Source organism: Drosophila miranda, chromosome XR, assembly GCF_003369915.1.
Source record: "Drosophila miranda strain MSH22 chromosome XR, D.miranda_PacBio2.1, whole genome shotgun sequence".
NCBI classification, from domain to species: domain Eukaryota; kingdom Metazoa; phylum Arthropoda; class Insecta; order Diptera; family Drosophilidae; genus Drosophila; species Drosophila miranda.
Genome location: NC_046674.1, coordinates 16,377,361 through 16,396,598, shown reverse-complemented (window position 1 = coordinate 16,396,598; position 19,238 = coordinate 16,377,361). Strand labels below are relative to the sequence as shown.

The 19,238-nt window shown below is 46.4% G+C and overlaps 2 protein-coding genes across 2 annotated transcripts; both read right to left on the bottom strand.

Annotated features, from left to right (window-relative positions):
• Window positions 1-14,142: 14,142 nt before the first annotated feature.
• LOC108165319 lies at window positions 14,143-15,807 on the bottom strand. Its single transcript, XM_017301353.1, has one exon. The coding sequence runs from the start codon at window positions 15,805-15,807 to the stop codon at window positions 14,143-14,145; it is 1,665 nt and encodes a 554-aa protein (XP_017156842.1).
• Window positions 15,808-16,948: 1,141 nt separating this feature from the next.
• On the bottom strand, window positions 16,949-18,640 carry LOC108165320. Its single transcript, XM_017301354.1, has one exon. The coding sequence runs from the start codon at window positions 18,638-18,640 to the stop codon at window positions 16,949-16,951; it is 1,692 nt and encodes a 563-aa protein (XP_017156843.1).
• Between the last annotated feature and the right edge of the window lie 598 nt (window positions 18,641-19,238).

Here is a 19,238-nt window from a genome sequence, read left to right as displayed (position 1 = left end):
CTGGCCACTAGAGAACCCTTGGCAATGGCAGTCGGTGCGAGCGAGATGGATATACATATGTGCAGGCACGTATGTATGTGCGCAGCGGCAGAGTTTCTTCCCTCGAAAATATCCGCACATCGCACATACGAGTGTGTGTGCTGTCTCTGTCGCTCACTCAAGTGTGGACCTTGACCTCCCTCCTTCTAGCCATCATTCTCTTTGCGCTCTCCAAGAAATAGGAACAGAGAGCCGAAGAGAGAGCGCGTAGAGGGGCGTCATGATACAGACACTTTCGGGGAGTTGTTGTTGGTGTTCTTTTTGTTGTTGGTGTTGCGGTTGTTGTTGTTGGTGTTGTTGTCGGTGTTGTTGTTGGTGTTGTTGTTGGTTTTTCTGTTGTTGTTGCTTTTGTTGCTGTTTTTGGTGTTTTTGGTGATGTTTTTGATGTTGTTGTTGTTTCTGTTGTTTTTGGTGTTTTTGTTGTTGTTGGTGTTATTGTTTTTGTTGGTGTTCTTGTTGTTGTAGGTGCTGTTGTTGGTGTTGGTGTTGTGGTAGTTGTTGTTGTTAGTGTTGTTGTTGTTGGTGTTGCGGTTGTTGTTGTTGGTGTTGTTGTTGGTGTTGTTGTTTTTGTTGTTGCTGGTGTTTTTGCTGGTGTTGTTGTTGGCGCTCTTGTTGGTGTTATTGTTGATGTTGTTGCTGTTGCTGTTGTTGTTGGTGTTGTTGTTGTTTTAGGTGCTGTTGTTGGTGTTATTGTTGTTGTTGGTGTTGTTGTTGTTGGTGTTGTTGTTGTCGGTGTTGTTGTTGGCGTTGTTTTCGGTGTTTTTGGTGCTGTTGTTATTGGTGCTGTTGTTATTGGTGCTGTTGTTGTTGGTGTTTTTGTTGGTGTTCTTGTTGGTGTTGTTGTTCGGCATTCTCCTTTCCTTCCTCTCGTTCGTTTATTGACTACTGCGTAGTAAATACGACACTGGCCTACACAGGCCTCTGGGCTTTGATCGTCTCTTGTTTTTTTGTATTTATTTATTGTTGATCCACTTGGGTCTCCATGGCATGTCTAGACTTCGAAATGTATGTTTTTCTAGCACTTATTATTCGATCCCTCGCCACCAACAGACAGAGTATCAAATGCTTCGACTTTTGGCGTCTCTTCTGAGATTTTCTTGTATTTTTTTCGCCCCGTTGTCGGCGAGCACTTGATGTCCTTACATTTGCTTTACAACTTGGTCGCGTACTTTCAATTATGGTCTTTGGCCATTGTCCTTGACTCCTGGCTGGCTGGCCGCCGCTGAAGGTCGGACCGGGACACAATGGGTGTTGTAAGCCCCCAGAATTTCGATTAGCGGGGGAAAAAAACTGTGTCAATGTCTGGCGGACTGCGGATGAGTCGAATGCAGGTGCCGGTGCCCCCAGAAAAGAAGGACAAAGCCTGATGTAATTCCAACTGTTAACCAATTTGTTTTTTTTTTGTGTGTGGTACTTTCTAATGGACAGACCGACCCCGTGGCTCCTATCTGTGGCGCATTAGTTAAGCCATTGAGCAGAAATGTGGCTGGCATAAACAATCTGCGGAGGCTGCCGTGGCCGCTGCCGTGCTGCAACTCCTTGCCACACACTATCACTTCATCAGCGACGTGAATTTATGGGGCACTTTGCGCAGTCGCCGAGCATCGTTGGCCATAATTTGGCCGACTCTGTGGCTGCAGTCGAGAGTCGTCTTGGTCTTGGTCTTTGGTCAGACGAGTGCACAAATTGCGTTGATACGCTGACAGGCGGCGCACAGCGCACTACCCCCCCAGTCCCCGCTCCGTATACCCTTCTAATGCACCGACACTCATTTGACTATCGCTTGCCACAGCCACCGCCGCAGCCGCTTGCCGCAAAGTGCATCCAAACCCGACTCTCTCTCTCGCTGTCTGTGGCACTAAATTGAGGCACGCGCGCAGGCGTTGAGCAGCAAGACAGCGCGAAAACAAAAAGAATTCAATTGAATTTAATTGAAGGCAGGCAAAAGGAGAGTAGAACACTTTGAGGAGGCCGTGTGCCACACTGTGTTGCGCCACTAACTAGCTGTCACATTTCTGTGATCTGCGGGAATTTTACGAGAAGAAAAACCCCACAATCCCCTGGCGACCCAAGGAATACTCTATTCCCTGGCAAACGGGTAGCCGCCCAGCAAACCCGCTACCACCGTCTCTTGGAGGCCCCATACCCTTCTCTTTGGTTAGGGTATCGTCATAGCAGAAGTCATCTTTACAAATTAAACGCATTCCACAGACCGGAGAGAGCCGAGAGCCGAGAGCCTTTGCTGTTATCATCGCCATCTTTCAAAACAACAAAAAAAAAAGGTCGTGCCAATTTAATTAAGCGGCATTTCATTTAATTATTTCATATATTGATTGCAAAATGTGTAAAGCTTTTAATTGCATCAAATGTGGCCACATTTCGAGGAACGAATGCCACGCCCACTCCCCCCCCGCCCCCAGGATGAATCAATAATAATTTCAATAATTTTGTTTGTCCGAAATTGATTTGGCGCGTCCGTCCGGCAGATGCACATGAATTAAATTCCAACACGATTGATGAAGGACATTCAATGGCTATGGCAGGGGCTGTCCTGATGGCCGGCCGGCCGTCCTTGCCCCGCAAACGTATCAATTATGCGGCATATTGCTGCTGTTATAAATATTTACATTACAATTAATTATTTTATATTTAAATGACCGCAAAACATTTTACACACTCGACCGATGGCCTCCGCAACGCATCGATTTTCGACTTTTGCCTGGGGCCGGAGGGTCGCCGGCCAGATACCCTTTTAGGCAGGGTCCTTTACGGGTTCCTGTGAGGGTATTCAAAGAGTGGTCTATCCTTTTCTAGTCGTGGAGCCGTTCGTTCGTTTGGTCTGTCGGTCGTGATTGGCACTGTAAATGATATTCGCATTATGCACAGGATGTGCGGCTGTCCACACGATTTGTGGCTCTGTGTGCGTGTGTGTGTGTGTGTGTGTACAGGAAACGGAAATGGCAACAAGCATTGTTTGCAGTTTGCACAATTGGACAGATTGGAGGGGATATCCATTGGGACATTGGGCCATTGGGCCACCATCTGCATATTTTGTTGTTTTATTCAGCCACCGTGATTGTTGCGGGCACTTAAAGCCTCACGACGGGGCCGATTAATGCATTAAATGTGTACCCCCACCCAATCCCCCCCCTCCAGTTCGATGTGGCATAGTTTGCTCTCAATGTGGCAAACATTTGGTCAGCATTTGCATTGATTTGTTGGCAAGCATCATCCACCCGTTTGCAACATTTGCTGTTTCAGCAATCACATCCATCATCATCATCGTCATCGTCATCGTCATCGTCATTCTCATACTCATCCTGATGCTGCCACTGCCACAGCCACTGCTCCTCATCAGGCCCATTCAGAATGTAGCTACACTCTGAAGCCCCTGCCAGTGGCAGCAGAAGAAATGCTCTTTAAGGATCCACTTGTGTGCCCGGGCCCTCAAGTGTCCTTTGCATGTTAGCGAAACCACTCGAAAATATGACGCGTTTGCTGAAGTATGCAAAAATTGCACATGGAACGTGAATTGTGTGGGGACTCTGCTCAGTGTGGAAGGCGGCGGGCCGGGCACCGCACAAAAACCTGAAAAACTGAATCGCCACGAACAATAACGTAGAACAATTCAATGTTTTCTGTGCTTAAAGCGACAGATTTCTCTTTTTTTTTTATCATGGAAATTTTATCAATACAATAATAATTTTCGAGCTCGCGGGGGAGAGGGGGGAGAGGACAAGGTATCGATTTTGTATCTGGAATCCTGTGGGCAAAACTGAAAATCTCTCTTGTGTTGGGATCATTGAAAAAGTTGTAGAAATGCCTTGCCATACAGTAGACACTCGTTTGGGTGGAATCGGGGATTTTTTGGATGGCCTAATGGGTGTCTGGTTTTTATTTATTGGTTTCTACTGTTGCTGCCACACAATTCCGTAACCGTTCCCTGAGCGATCCCTTCCCAATCCCCTCCCAATCCCTGACCGTTCCCTAACCGATCTCTAACCGTTCCCTTTTCATTCCCTTCCTGATCCCAAACCGTTCCCTTCCTGATCCCAGACCGTTCTCTTACCGATCCATTACTGTTCCCATCGCATTCCCTTTCCGAGCCATGACCGTTCCCTAACCGTTCCCTTTTCATTCCCATCCCTTTCCCTACCCGTTCCCATCGCGATGCCTTACCGTTCCCTTCCCGTTCGCATTCTGTGCTTTAATTCAGAGAGCAAGAGCCTGGCATTGTTTTTCTTCTTGCCGAGAGAGAGTGCAATAAAATGAAGAATAGAAGTAATTGCAGTCGTGTGTGCATTTGTGAGAACAGCGAAGATGAGACGACGAGCTCTGCTGCGACGAGCTCTGCTACGACGAGGAGCGAGGCGCAGACGACGAGCTCTGCTGCGACGAACAGCGAAGCTCTAACGAGGAGCGAAGTCCGTACGAAGAGCGAAGCTGAGACGACAGCGAAGCGAAGCTCGTGCGTGAAACGACGTGCACTCACACGATCGAGAAAGCCAAGAGATAAGCCTATTGCTCCATCCCTGTCTAACATGCACACATAAAAGGCATGTGCCTGGGCAGAGAGGAGCTAAATGCAGCACCGCTCTACCGCTCCCCCCCGCACCCCGTACCGCGTACCAGTCCACCTCCCACACTATCCACCCAATCAATCAATGCACGGCAGCAGCAGCAGCAGCAGCAGAAAGCGTTTCGGCGTTGGCGGCGTCGGCGGCGGCGTCGGCGAACATGAAATATCACACAGCCAGCCAAACCCTTTTCACGATCCCAAAAAGCGCTCTTTCGATTGGGTTTTCGGACCGGGGGGCGGGGGGGGGGGTTTCCTTCTGCCTGCCGCGAACGTGAGCGTAACCAAATGTGGCTCTAGGGCTTGGCCAGACAGACACAAATGCACAAAACCGAATCAATTCAATTGCCAAATTATGCCAAAAGAAATAGAAATAGCCATAGCCATGGCCAATATTTGGCGCTGTCCCAATATTTGTGGCCGCAATTGTTTTGCATGACTCGACGCCCGTCGGACTCCCGGCTCTGGAGACGCCGACGGAGACTGAGCGACTGCATCGGCTAATCGATCATCGGGCCATGTTTTTGTTTTTTTTTTTGTGTGTGGCTCAAACGCTTGCTGCCGCTGCTGCCGCCGCTGCCGCTTGCAGCTTTTTGGGGTTTTGTCATTTGGCTTCGGTTCGTTTGTTGGCCATGCTGTCATTTTTAACTGTCTATCTTTTGGCCTGGTCTGGTCTCTGGTCTGGTCTCTGGTCCCTGGTCTGGGTGCCTGCAACTACGAGTGTTCGTATTTTCCGTGCAGCATTTTAACCGTAATTATGCCGAAAAAGTAACACGAGCAACGCTCGAGACGCGACGCGACGCGACGCGACGCGGCATTTGATTAATTGTCGAATCGTGCACACCACTGGGGCTATTTGTTATCTCAAGGCGTTGAAATTATAAATTGTTTTGAGTGCTCCAGCGGCAGAGAGAAAGAGAGACAGAAGTGTGAAAGGGTTCACCAAAGGGTTCACACGACACGGAAATATTGCTGCAAAATAAAAGAATCCTATGGCTCCGGCTTTGGCTTTGGCTTTGCCTTTGGCTTTTGGGCTGGCTGGCTGGCTGTCGGTTGGATGAGCAGACAGTCGGTCGATACAGCACTTTGACAAGAATAACTAAGGCTCTACATACATATCTCATAAATCACTCAAAGATACTTTATGCTAATGCTAGACACCGAATATTCAAGGGAATCCACCTCAAGAAACCAAAGACTGGCAACAGCAGATTATTTCGCAAAGAATTCATTGCTTTTTTTATGAGATGGTTTGGTGAATGGTTTGTTCAGTTCAATAAATAAATAAATAATATTAAATGATCAACAATTTAGTCGTCTTTAGAGGTTTTTCGCATGTGCAGCGAAGAGTCATGCAAGCGAAGGCTCCAGGGGCGATGGTGATTGAAAAAGATCTCCTCATTCCCAAAATCACAGCAGTCGATACAATGATAGATTGATGGGCTGTTCAATCATCCAAAACGAAGCAGCCAGAGGATTACAGCGCCCTCAAATCTCACGTAGACTAATCGAATATCAAATATATAAAAAAAATTCCAAATATTATCTCAGTAAAATTTATGCCCATATAAACCTAACCATTAAACTCTTAAAGTAACAAAAAAAAATTAAAAATACAACAAATAATAAATAAAAAATAAATATAATAAAAAATAAATACAACAAATAATAAATAAATAATAAATATAATAAAAAATAAATACAACAAATAATAATAAAAATTAAAAATTAATAAATAATAAATAATCATTAATATTAGATCATAGTTCACGCAAAAATTGATTTCTAAAAGTAAAAAAAAAATAAATTTAAGAAAAAAGCATTATATAGATTGAATTAAAGTTCTTCGGGGAAAACCCCTGGTCTACAAATTATAGCATAGGATATCATCTCTCATATAGGGTATGCCCTCTTCCAGTGGACATACATTTATATTTATGTTTTAATATATTTTGTATTTATTATACGATTATTCATTATCAGATTAAGTATTTTAAAATGTTTATTTCAAAAATAGTTCTTTCTGTATGAATAATCGATTTATAAAATGAATTTATTTTTATTTTAATTTTTTATTTAAATGCATAAATGGATAAACAAAATTTAATTACTTTTGATTAATTTTATTTTGTATATTTAATAAATAAACCAATTTATACAATTCCATTATTTATTATTCATTTTAATTTTATTTTTAGTTTTACTGAATTAACCAATTTATAAAATTCCATTATTTGTTATTATTTTTTAGTTTTACTGAATAAACGAATTTATAAAATTCCATTATTTGTTATTAATTTTATTTTTTATTTTTAGTTTTACTGAATAAACCAATTTATAAAACGTAGTTATTTTGCATTAATATTATTTTAATTTTAATGAATAAATCAATTTGGAAAAATTGCATTATTTTTTATTAATTTTATTTTATTTTTAATTTTTATTTTTAATGGATTTGACTGCTTTTCCCCATAAATTGTATTTCCCGTGGCTTAAAGTTCTACCAGACGTTGTTCTTGGCAGGAGCCCCCGTTCCCCACCTCCCCCCCTTCCCCCACCTCCTGCTACCCTTAGAATCCACCTCTGTGCGCGCTGAAGTGCATAAATGTCGAGTACTCAGAAAGAGCGAAATTTCCATGGCGCTCACATGAACCTGTCGCGGCGGCTCCCCTCCCCCTCCCCCCACTAAGGAGAGCAGCAGCAGCAGGAGCACAAATCAGCACGTGACATTGTGTGACATCATTGAGCTGGAAGATGATGCTGGAAAACTCCGAAAAACCCAACAACAACAACAACAACAACTTTCGCTTTATGCAGAAAGACAAAGCCACGTCACGGAGAGCGGGAGAAAGAGCGGGAGAGAGAGCGGGAGAGAGTGTGTTCCAAGTTTAGAAGGAATTTTTCCATGCTTTTTGTGCAAGTGCACACTTGAGACAGAAGGCAGAAGGCAGCCTCCGTCGTGGCTGCTGATGAGAAGAAACCTTCCCCTTGGGACGGCATGGGATGGGGCACGTAGAGCATAGATCAACGCGTTTGCATGTGGCAAAATAAAGGCGAAACGGTGGTAGGGGGTAGGCGGAAGGGGCAAGGAGGTGCGACTGCAATCACGTTAATTAAAAAGGTGCAAATTGTGGAGACGCGGGCTCGCGCTTTGGGGAAATGCAGCCACCAGCCACCAGCCGTGGTGGCATGAGGCAAACGCCGCCAAGTGCTGCCCCGCCAAATGTGCTGACAGCAGATGTTAATGAACACCACGTGCCACCACCACCAACCATCCAGAGGGTGGGGGTGGGGGCGGGGTGGGCCAGGGGGCTCCTCTCCACTTGGTAATTAAACGTATCATAATTTCTTATATTGCAAACAATCACCAACGACGGCTCAGGCACTGTCTCCTTCGGCTGGAGTCCTCGCTCCTCCTTCGAGTCCTGCATTTTTACATGCATTTTAATATTAACGCCTGGCGAAAATGAGAAGCGACGCGGCCCAGACAAAAAGGATTTCAGTACAGCCGCGAAAAGGATGCGCCCTCCCCCCCCCTCGTCAGACAGCCCGACATTTGCTTTTGGCCATGGTTTCGGTGCTCTCTCTCCCTCCCTCTCCCTCCCTCTCTCTTTCTGGTTTCTGCAATTGCTAAATGCGACTCTGTCTACGCCTCCAGGGGGTGGGGGTGGTGTGGGGGTGTGGGGGTGTGTACATTAAATGAAGTCTCAGTCCGAGAACCCATTCTCATTTCCCTGTCCCACAATCCCCGACAGAGTTGTAACGGAAAAAAAAATTATGAAAAAATATGAAATTTCATTTTGTCGACTACTGACGCCCCAGCCACCAGCCGCCAGCCACCAGCCGCGTTGCATGCAACAATGGCGTCAAAGCAGCGGCAAATATGCATGGACCCTGGGACAGATGGGAATTTAAATGTTTGCCCACATGGGACGGCTATTAGGCAGCGAGAAATAAAGCCATGCGAGTCGCGTTCCAGTCCCAGGCAAAGTGCATTCAAATGATGTTATTAAATTTGTTGGGCAAGTGCCGCCAACAGATGGCGGGCCAAAAACGATCGTAAAAGATATCCCCCTCTCCCTCTTTTTGGAAGGCAGAGAAATTAGATCAGTTCGGATCGGGGCATAAATATCTATAGAATCGTTTCTATCAGGCAGTCAGCGTTTATTGATCGTTAAATTGGGTAAAAGATACAGATCGTAAAATCTCGATCCATCAAAAGCAGATCTTTGAAAATTCCCTACAGACTGTAATCAAATTCCCATAGATCTGGAGGGTCTTATAACAGAGTTTTTTTTTTTGGTGATTTGATGGCAGCTTGGGTTAGACGGCACAACGGCACAACCTACCAAAAATCCATAAAAAAAGAGTCTCAAAAGCCTTCGAGTGGCCATCAAACTTGAAGGCCATCAAAACAGAGATACTCCTCGTAGGCCATAGGACGGTCCGGATTCCCTATCGAATGTGTGTGTGTTTCCAATTCGAAAACTAATTGCTACTCCCCCCCCCCGCTGTCTTTGACAGTTTTCGCAACGAAAATTGGACTTGAATTACGGTTAAAACATGTTGCGGTTCTGTGGCTCTGTATCTGTGTCGATTTGTAATTAACATTTTCATAAATTTGCAATCGTGATAAGGAAATATTTTCCATTAAGAATCAATTAAAATGGAAAGAGGCAAGTGGCAAGGGGGGGGGCTGGCGCTTTATCGCGATTGAGCCACTTTTCACACACTAGATACAGATAAAGTAAGGCCATAAGATACTTTTCTGTGGCTGTGCTCTTTTCTCGAGTGTGTGGCAATAAAAGAAAAATGATTTTCCCATTCAAATAACATAATTTACACAGCAAAATGCCAATAAATTGTCAGTGGTCCATTCAACTAAATATAATACCGATATTGATAAAAGATACGCCAGAGTGCCGCTTTTTGTGTGCCTTTTTGCGAGCGATCTAATCGCTGGGGCTGTGAGCGAACGATCGCTTAATGAATTGTATCTATCGCTGGAGCTGGCTGCCACCAGCCGGGGCAAGAGGGGCAGCAGATTGGCACTTCTGTAGCGCCACAGCCACATGGAAAATAATAATAATAATAATAATAATAAAAATTATGCACTTGCCGCCGCTGTGGCACACAAAATTTGCATATCCCCCCCCTCTCTCTCTGTTGAGGGGGCTAATCGCATGTGGGGCTGCTTGTAGAAAACTCAATCGAGCGTTTGGCCTGGAATTTTACAAATAATTGAAAATGTGTTTTCCGCGCTGGAAGTGACGCCATCTGCCGGCCAGGAACAGAAGCAGGGCAAGGATATTTATCGCAGGGCGCCAAACGGTTGTGGTCTTCGCTAAGCAGCAAGGACACCTAAAGGAGAAGCCTTTACGCAAAAGTTCATCCCAGAACAGGGACCTTGAAGCTTTGAGGAGCTTTCATGGCGATATGGAGAAGGGGAACGGCAGGATTCGCAGGGAGGAAAATGCAAGGAGTGCCAATGAAAAGCTAAAAGGAGGAGATGGAATCTTGGGTGAAAACCCATAAAAACTAAAGGAAACTGCCAAAAAATAAAACACATAAAACATAAATATTAAAAAATAAAATAATAATATATAAATAATATAATATAATAATAATATAAATAATATAATATAATAATAATATACAGGGGTGGTCAAAAGTATTTACACAACGAGTTTTTTTTTGCATGTTCAATTTCAGGAGCTTTTCCTGAGGTTGTTGAAAGCTAAATAAAAAAAAAACTTTTAGGCCAAAAAGATTGATCTACTAGCAATTGAATGAGAGAAGAATTGGAAAAGATAACTGTTTGTGCGAATAAGGAGAAGCAAATTAAGTGATGCTTATCAGTTGTCAAAATTATTTACACACATTTTTAATGCTGCAGAAGTATTTACACAAAACTTTAAGCTAATTTTTTATTATGATTTAATGATTTTTTTTTTTAAATTTGTTGGATGAATAATAATAATAATGATTAATATTTTGTAATTCCACCTTTGGCATCAATAACTGCTTGCAACCTGGCTGGTACTGATTCCACTAAGTGGCGAGCATATCCAAGTTCCAATTTCGACCAAATTTCCTTTACTTCCTCGATGGTAGCGTCGCGTTTTCGGTTTTTATCAATTGTTCTTTGTCCTTTAATAAGCGACCAAAAATTTTCTATGATATTGAGATCAGGGCTCTGCGCAGGCCAGGGAAGAACAGCCACATTGAGATCTCGTAAAAATTTTGAAGGTGCCGATCCCTTGTGGCATGGAGCATTGTCTTGCTGTAAAATCCAGTCGGAGATGGGAAATAGCCTGTCACCAGACACAAAAGCATGTTCATTCAGTATAACGAGATACCGGGTCTGATTCAGAGTGCCTTCTATTGGAACAAAGTCTCCAAATCCGTAGTAAGACATGCACCCCCAGAACATCACTGTGCCTCCACCAAATCTGTTTAATGGTTGCACTGCACTTTGTTGTTTTGCTTGTCGTAGATGCATAATTCTTTTACAAAATGAGCCTTGGAACTGGAAAGCTACTTCATCTGTCCATAAAACATTGTACCAAAACTCCTTTGGTTTTTTAACGTATTCCAATGCGAATGAGAGGCGTTTTGCTTTATTTGCCTCGGAAATTTCTATTATTTTTCGCACTGTATACGTTCGTATGTCGATCTTCTTCAATCTCCGACGTATTGTAGCATCACAGACTTTTTTGCCAATCAATTGTTGCGAATCTGCAGACAATTTAACTGGGCTTATCGACGGATTTTTATCGACTATGCCAATTAAACGTCTACATTCCCGTTCATCCATCGCTTGTTTCCTTCCACTTCTTTTTAAGTTCTGTAAGTTTCCATTCGTGTCCTTTTTCTTTTCCAGATTATAAACGGTTTTTCTACAAATTTTGTAAGTTTTGCCCAGTTCCGACGCTGAAACCCCGCTTTTAAATTTTGTAACGATCTCGGATCGAGTTTCAACAGACAACTCCTTTGTCTTCACCATTTTACTAAGCTAATTTTAAATTTTAAATTAAATTTACTTATTGCAACTGCAATAAACGAAAAAACAACTGCACTAAGTCAAACCAAGTCTAAGAATAAGCTCTAATTTGCATTGTGTAAATACTTCTGAAGCAATGCAAATTTGTGTAAATACTTTTGACAACAGTTCACATGCTTCTATTTTTTGCCCATTAACAGTTATTTTTCCAATTCTTCTTTCAACCAATTCCTAGTAGATCAAGCTTTTTGCCCGTAAAGCTTTTTTTGTACTTTGATTTCAACAACAACAAAAACAACTCCTAAACTTGAACTTGCAAAAAAAAGGTCTTTGTGTAAATACTTTTGACCACCTCTGTAAATAGCATAATATAAAAAATATAAAAAAATATAAAAACTTATAAAATATATAAATATATATACAAATATAATATAAGTGTAAAATGTTCGAAATATTTAATATAATATTAAATAGAATATAAAAACCAAATAAAATATGAATATCATGTAATATAAATATAATAAAATAATTATTAAATTTAATAAATATTTAATATAATAAAATATAATATAGTAATATAAAAAATCAAGAAATATTTAAAATAATATTAAATATAATACAAAAAGTCAGAATATAAAATTGAGGCAAATTCGAAATACAGTGCCGTCCGTATGTGTTGGCACAGCAACAATTCGCGATTTTCAGGAAAAAAAATCAATTTTTTTCGATAAATTAATTAATTTTCTAGAAGGTTGGCTAATTTTTTGAAGCATGACTTTTTTGCACTATTTTGTACAATTTTGTAAACGAAATTTAAAATTTATTTATTTATATATAAGGAACCAAATCCATCAAAATTGCATGCCAATAAAAGTTTTTAATTTTAAATTTTAAAATAAAATTTAGCTTTAAGGAAAATGTATTTTCAAATACCAAAAATGGAGGGGGGGGGGAAATATCAAAAGAATTTTAGGAGCTTAAAATAAATGGAAAACTCCATTAAAAAATACACTCTAAATATTTTTCTGTTTTAAACTGATTTTATATCGAAGAAACGAATGGAGTGTTTTCCCCCCGCCCCACACTGCAAGAAATGGGAAAGTTTACAACATACTTAAGAGCTTCCTTGTTTTATCGTGGGCTTTGGCCCTGGGAAAATGCAAGGAATGCGCCCCCAGAGAGAGAGAGAGAGAGAAAGATTCCCCATTGATTTATTGGGGAAGAAAACTATGAACAAAAAGCCATTTTCCATATCTGTGGCAGAGAGAGAGAGACAAAGCCCCAATGCGGAGAAAGAAGAAAGCGGATGGACCCAAAAACCAAGGAGGAGAATCAACAAACATAGCAACGCCCGCATTCCAATGAAAGCGCCAGCAGCTGCACGAACAAGAAACAGCAACAAAAAGGCCCCCGAAAAAAGGCCCCCCCCACCCCCCTGGTGGCGGGCAGGCGGGCATGCAGTCGCACACAAGTCAAAGAAATTTGCTGTTAATTCACGTATTAACCTTTTGACATTTGGCAGCATCGCCAGCGCGGCAAACAAGTCGACAAAATTCCAATACACAGAGGGGGTGGGCTGGAGGGGGGGAGGGCACATCTGCCAAACGGAAAACTGTGTCAATGTGCCAGCGGCAGAGGCAAACTTTAGCTGGGGCGTCGGTTCTTGCCCCATGTGTGCCTGTGTGTGGTGTGGCATGTGGGAGGGCACAAGCTGCCACGCCATGACAACAGCAACGGCAGGAAACGAAGCAACAAATACACTTTCCGAAGACAAAAAGCAGGCTCTACCCCCACCCACGCGACACAAGGGGCAGACTCCAGTTGCCACAGATAGAGTATAGAGAGGCAGCGCCTCGTGTCTATGAAGTACGTGCGCGCCTCTCAATGACTTTCAATTAAATCAATATTCATCGTTTTGGCTGGGGCAGGCAGGCAGGCAGGCAGCCGCCGCTTCGGGCTAAATGGCAACCAAGGGGCGACTCTTAACTCCGCTCCTTGATTAGACGCGACAACGGCAGCAACAACAACAACGAGAGGCAACAGGCAACAGCAGCATGGGAAAATGTGCAATTTTGGCCAAAAATAAATAAGCCAGGCTCGAAGAGAGAGAGAGAGAGAGAGAGAGACTACGACCTGACCGTACCTCGTCTCACATTCATTGCGCAAAAATTGCAGTCTGGCTGCAGCCAGCAATCAAAGATACACCACAGCAGCGGCAGCGGCAGCGGTAGAAAAATAAACATTTGAACTACTAGCCCAGGCCTTTCACAAAACCAATGGAAAACCCAAGGAAAAACCAGTGGAAAAACCAAGGAGAAGGAGGCGTACAAACGGCGCGCAAATAATTAATGTTTGGCAATAATCGAAGACACCTTCAGAGGCAGGCGGCCAGCGGCCATGCAAATGAGGCTGCTAGGGGGGCGTAACCATAGCCCCCCCCCCCCCCCCCCCCCCCCAGCCGAAACTCCAGCAGGTGACAGGGAAATATTTCATTTGTAATTGCAGTTTTCTGTGGGGATGCCATTCACACTTTATTGAGGAGATAGAATTCGCAGAGAAACGAGACGGTGGCGAGGAGCAGGCCGCCCAGCCAGAGCCCCCCAATCACATAGTAATACTCGACGTCGTTCGATCGCACTTCCATGTAGCGATCCCTGAAACCGAACTGTATCTGGCCGCTCTGGACGCCGTGGCGGTACGAGTCCCACTTCATCTTCTGCTGGATGCCGCTCTCGAATATCCGGAGCGTAAAGTCGTTGAAGAGCCGCAGATAGGGACGCCCGAAGGACGAGGGTATCTGGTGGGGCTGCTGGTACAGGATCTCGGGCAGTTTGCGGAATATGGGAAAGCGCAAGAGCTTCTGCTGGTAGAGAATGAAGTCGATGCGATCCTCGTAGCCGGAATGGACGCAGCAGGTGTTCAGCTCGCGCCGGAGATCGTCCGTCTTCTCATTGGATCCGACCAGAATGCGCCTGATCACAGCCGGACGATTGGCGAACTGGCGGCGCACGAGGGCGGCATCGTAGGCGATCATGTACCACTTGAGATCGGTGCCGGGCAGGTCGTCCACCGTGTCGATCTCCCGCTCGTAGAGACGGGCCGCCAGGCTCGTCGACAGCTGGGCCAGGTACAGATTGGTCAGCACGAAGCCGCCGGCTGTCAGCAGGACAAAGATCAGTATGTCGCGGGGCGAGCCTGGGCCCCGGGCGCCGCCCAGGAACAGGGCCAGACAGAGGGCCTCCAGGAAGGCGGCGCTCGCGTTGAGGCGCCCCCGGGACAGCGCCAGCAGGGCCCCCGAGCAGTAGACGAGCACCAGCAGCCACGCGAGCCACGTGCCCCACGTGAAGGGCCGCACCAAATAGAGGAACGTGGCCAGCGGCCTGGAGGAGGGCACCATCATGACACAGTTCTCGAGATACAGCACCTTCGTGGGGACGTAGTACTCGTCCGCCGGCACCATCAGATACGGAATGAGGTCGATCGTGCGATTGGCCAGCAGTCCGATGGCCTGGTCCACGGACGTGATGTAGATCAGCTGCTTGGTGCCGTTGAAGTGCTTGACGAACTCGAGGACCATGTTCAGCATGTAGCCGGCCAGGATCAAGCGATTGTGGCTGTCCCGAAAGCCAAAGCAGCGCGGTCCACCGTTGTAGGCTAGGCCCGTGGTAATGTTGTAGCCGTGAAAGTCCCACAGCATGCCCCGCGTCCGCCGATAGTACTCCCCAACAGAGCCCAGGGACAGCAGTCGCAGTTTCGGATACGGCATGAAGCTGTACAGCCTTCCCGATGCCGCCTCCATCACCAGTATGTGCACCATGCCCTGCTTCCACACGTAGCTAAAGATTTCCAGCAGTTTTTCAGCCCCCGGGTAGACGATGAGCACCTGCAGATGCTGGTAGCGCCACAGCCAGGCCGTCAGGTACTCCAGGGTCGCTCGCATCTGGCCATCCTCCAGTCGAACGATGGTCAGAGTGCGACTGCTGTAGTTCCCCTCGAGCACCAATTGCACTGCCGCATCGCGTATCCAAAGACTCGGCACCGAAGGCTGCGGCCCAGTGGCGGCCAGAAGGTCCGATCTGTTGCCAAAGTCGAGGAAAACATTCAGCTCCATGCCGTACAGGCCATTGAGCTCCTGGATGGTCGAGAGCAGCGCGAGGTTCTGCAGCGCGTTGAGGCTCAGCAAGTCCATTGAGGCGACTCGGGACTCAGCCGCACGGCGTCGCCGCTTTTTATAGGCCCCCCATGTGCCATCATTAATCCATCAATCCATGGCCGACACTGCCTCCTAGCACGTTGCACAATGCAAATGATTGCCTCTTATCAGGCCACAAAAAGCGCATGTCATCGGGCGTCCTCAATTGCTGCCCGGCCAAGTGCTAATATTACGAATTAGGGCCCTCTAAAGGGGGCTCTTCAGCCGAATCCCTGCGTACCCCAATCGAAATCCCCCACTCCAGCTCTGGTTTAATTCATTTAAGTGCAGTTTTTCGACTCGTGCCGCCTTGTGGGGCAACAATTTTGGCTGCATTATAGGGTACCTGGTATTATTCCAGATAAAAATCAGCTAAACGGAGGAAGAGTGTCCACGGTCATCGGAAAGTGCTGATTCGTGCTATGGAGAAGGGATTTTCACGCTCATCGGAAAGTGCTGATTCGTGACATGGAGGAAAAATGTCCACGCTCATTCGAAAGTGCTGATTCTTGCTTTGAAGAAAGAATGTCCACGCTCATCGGAAAGTGCTGATTCTTGCTTTGAGGAAAGAATGTCCACGCTCATTCGAAAGTGCTGATTCCTTCTATGGAGAAGGAATGTCCACGCTCATTCGAAAGTGCTGATTCATAATATGGAGAAAGAATGCCCACGCTCATTCGAAACTGCTGATTCCTTCTATTGAGAATGAGTGCTCACGCTCATTCGAAAGGGCTAATTCGCTCTATGGAGGAAAAATGTCCACGCTCATTCGAAAGGGCTGATTCGTGCTATGGAGGAAGTATGCCCACGCTCATTCGAAAGTGCTGATTCGTGCTTTGGAGAAAGAATGTCCACACTCATCCGAATGTGCTGATTCTTGCTTTGAAGAAAGAATGTAAACGCTCATTCGAAAGTGCTGATTCTTGCCATGGAGTAATAAAATTATAAAAATAAAATAAAACCATAGAAAAACACCAACAAAAAAGTCGTTCAAAGTGCAAAAAGGACTCCCAAATCTTCTTCCAGCCAAAAACAAAATACCTCCACTGAAAATAAACGATTATCCCAGTAAGAAATCTGCTTATAGACGAGTAATACACATTTAGAATCATTATTCGATACGAAATTCAACTGAAATCTAAGCATTTCTAGCATGAGGCAGGCATTTCTCAACCAGAAACACAATGGCGCTGGTGAGCCATCCGAGGGCGAGCAAGATATATGTGCAATAGTAGAACTCCATGTCAAAGACCTGGATGCGCAGGCCCGTGGATGTGTGGAAGCGTATCTCGCCACTGTATATCCCCTCCAGGTAGGCGTCCCCCTGCCATTTCAGCAATATGCCCGACTCAAAGATGCCCCGAAGGTAGTCGTTGAAGAGGGCCGCAAAGGGGAGGCCGTGCCGCAGGCCCACAAAGAAGGGCACCTGGTAGAAGACCTCCGGCAGCGTCTTGAACAGCGGCACACGCAGATACTTCTGCTGAAAGAGCTCGAAGTGCATACGATCCTCCATGGCCTGATAGACGTACGTGGTGTTCAGATGCTTGCGATGGTAGAAGACGTCGTCGAGCGGCGCCTTGAGGGCGATGTTGATGAGTGCCGGCTGGATGACCTTCGATCTGGTGAGGTTCATCAGGAACTCGATGTCGAACTCGTCCATCAGCATTTTGCGATCGGCGGCGGCGAGATCGTCGAAGCTGTTGATCTGCCGCATGTACAGGCCCGTCGTCAGGGAGCTCGAGAGCTGCGCCTGGTACAGGGTGTTCAGTATGAAGCCGACGGTGAAGAGGGCCAGGAAGACGAGGACATGCCGCAGTCCCAGCGTGAAGTGCCGCATGCTGCTCATCGACTGCTGCAGCATCAGCTGCATCATCTGCAGGAAGGTGGCGCTGAGGCTGCTGGTCTCGTCGCGCATCCAGCGGATGACGACGGTGGCCAGGAGCAGGCAGCCGATGAGCGCCGCCCACACGGAGCCCTCGAACGGCCGCACAATGTACAGGCTCTTGGGCAGGGGCCGGGCCCACGGCACCATAATGAAGCCGTTCACGTTGAAGAGCACGTGGCTGCGATAGAAGTAGACCCAGCCCAGCGTGTGCAGGATCCTGGGCGCCATGTCGATGCCCCCCCGCTGGTAGAGCAGCAGGCCCTCGGCCAGGGGTATGGGATCCCCGGCCGACAGGACGGCCACCTCCGTGCCGTTGTGGGCCGCGATGAACTCGTGCAGCAGCTCGTACATGTAGCCCGCGTAGACGGTCCGGCCCCAGCGGTTCGTGTAGTGGAAGCAGCGCGGCGGCATGGTCTCCACGCTGATGTGCACCGCCTGCCCCTGCAGGTCGCGGAGGCGCGTCAGGCGGTGGTACTCCGCGACGCTCGCCACTCGGCGTATCCGCACGCTGGGATACGGCTGGTACGTGTACAGTTGCCCGTCGCTTCGATTCAGAGCCATGGCGCGCAGGAGCCCCCGGCCCAGGGCCCACTCGAAGGGAAACTCCTTCGGCGAGGACAGCACAAAGAGCACCGGCAGGTGTTGCAGTCCCCACAGCAGCTGCCCAATCCCCGACAGCGTTCGATTGTCGCCCCCACAGGCGATCGTCAGGGATCGCTCACTGAAGCGTCCCAATATCCTGGGCAGCGGCTCGGCCGAGTCTGTGCTGAGTAGGAGGTTGGGCAGCCCCTGGCGGGGCAGCAGCTCGTCGAGGTGCCCCCCACAATCCAGATAGATGTTCAGCTCCAGTCTGAGATCCCCATTCAGCTGCTGGATCACATCCGAGGCTCTAAAGGCGCCCAGGCCGCCAGCCGGCAGCAGCAGAAGCCAACAAATCAAAGACATGTTGCACCCCAGAAGCCCGCCAAAAGGACACTGTATCCCTAGAGCCGGAGTTCTTACGGTTTTAAGAACAATCCATCGCCTGCGGCAAATAGTTGGAAGGCGGTTCCAAGTGCAAGTCGTGCCCCAGAGTCATAGACGATTTGGTCTTATCGCAAAATCTACCAAATTGCCGCCTTGACCACGACCACGACCACGACCACGTAATTGTTTATGGTCTACGTTTCCTATGGGGCAGGGGCGCTGAGATATTGTTAATAGAATTACAATAATTGCATGAAATGGCCGCTAAACTGGGCGATGATCTAAGAAAATTATGTCAGTGTTTCGTGGCATTCGATGAGAGATACAACAAGTGAAGGGCCACAGACCAGAGAAGATCTACACGTATCCGAGGTGTCAAATGGGAAGGGCATTTCTACAAGGAATGGCTGGCTTTTCTGGGGCTTTTCTCGGCAGAAAAGGCAGAGATTGAAGCCAAGAAGGTTCTGGAATTGAGGATGGTGAGGGAAATACCTATAACCTTAGGGTTCGGAGCCCTTAACAGAGAAATAAATGCTCTTAGGACCTCGTTTAAGGCTGTGTATTCCCCTTTCTGTTC

What these genes read in the sequence shown, in the direction of transcription:
- LOC108165319 (XM_017301353.1), bottom strand. Translation starts at nt 15,807, where the DNA reads ATGGACTTGCTGAGCCTCAACGCGCTGCAGAACCTCGCGCTGCTCTCG.
- LOC108165320 (XM_017301354.1), bottom strand. Translation starts at nt 18,640, where the DNA reads ATGTCTTTGATTTGTTGGCTTCTGCTGCTGCCGGCTGGCGGCCTGGGC.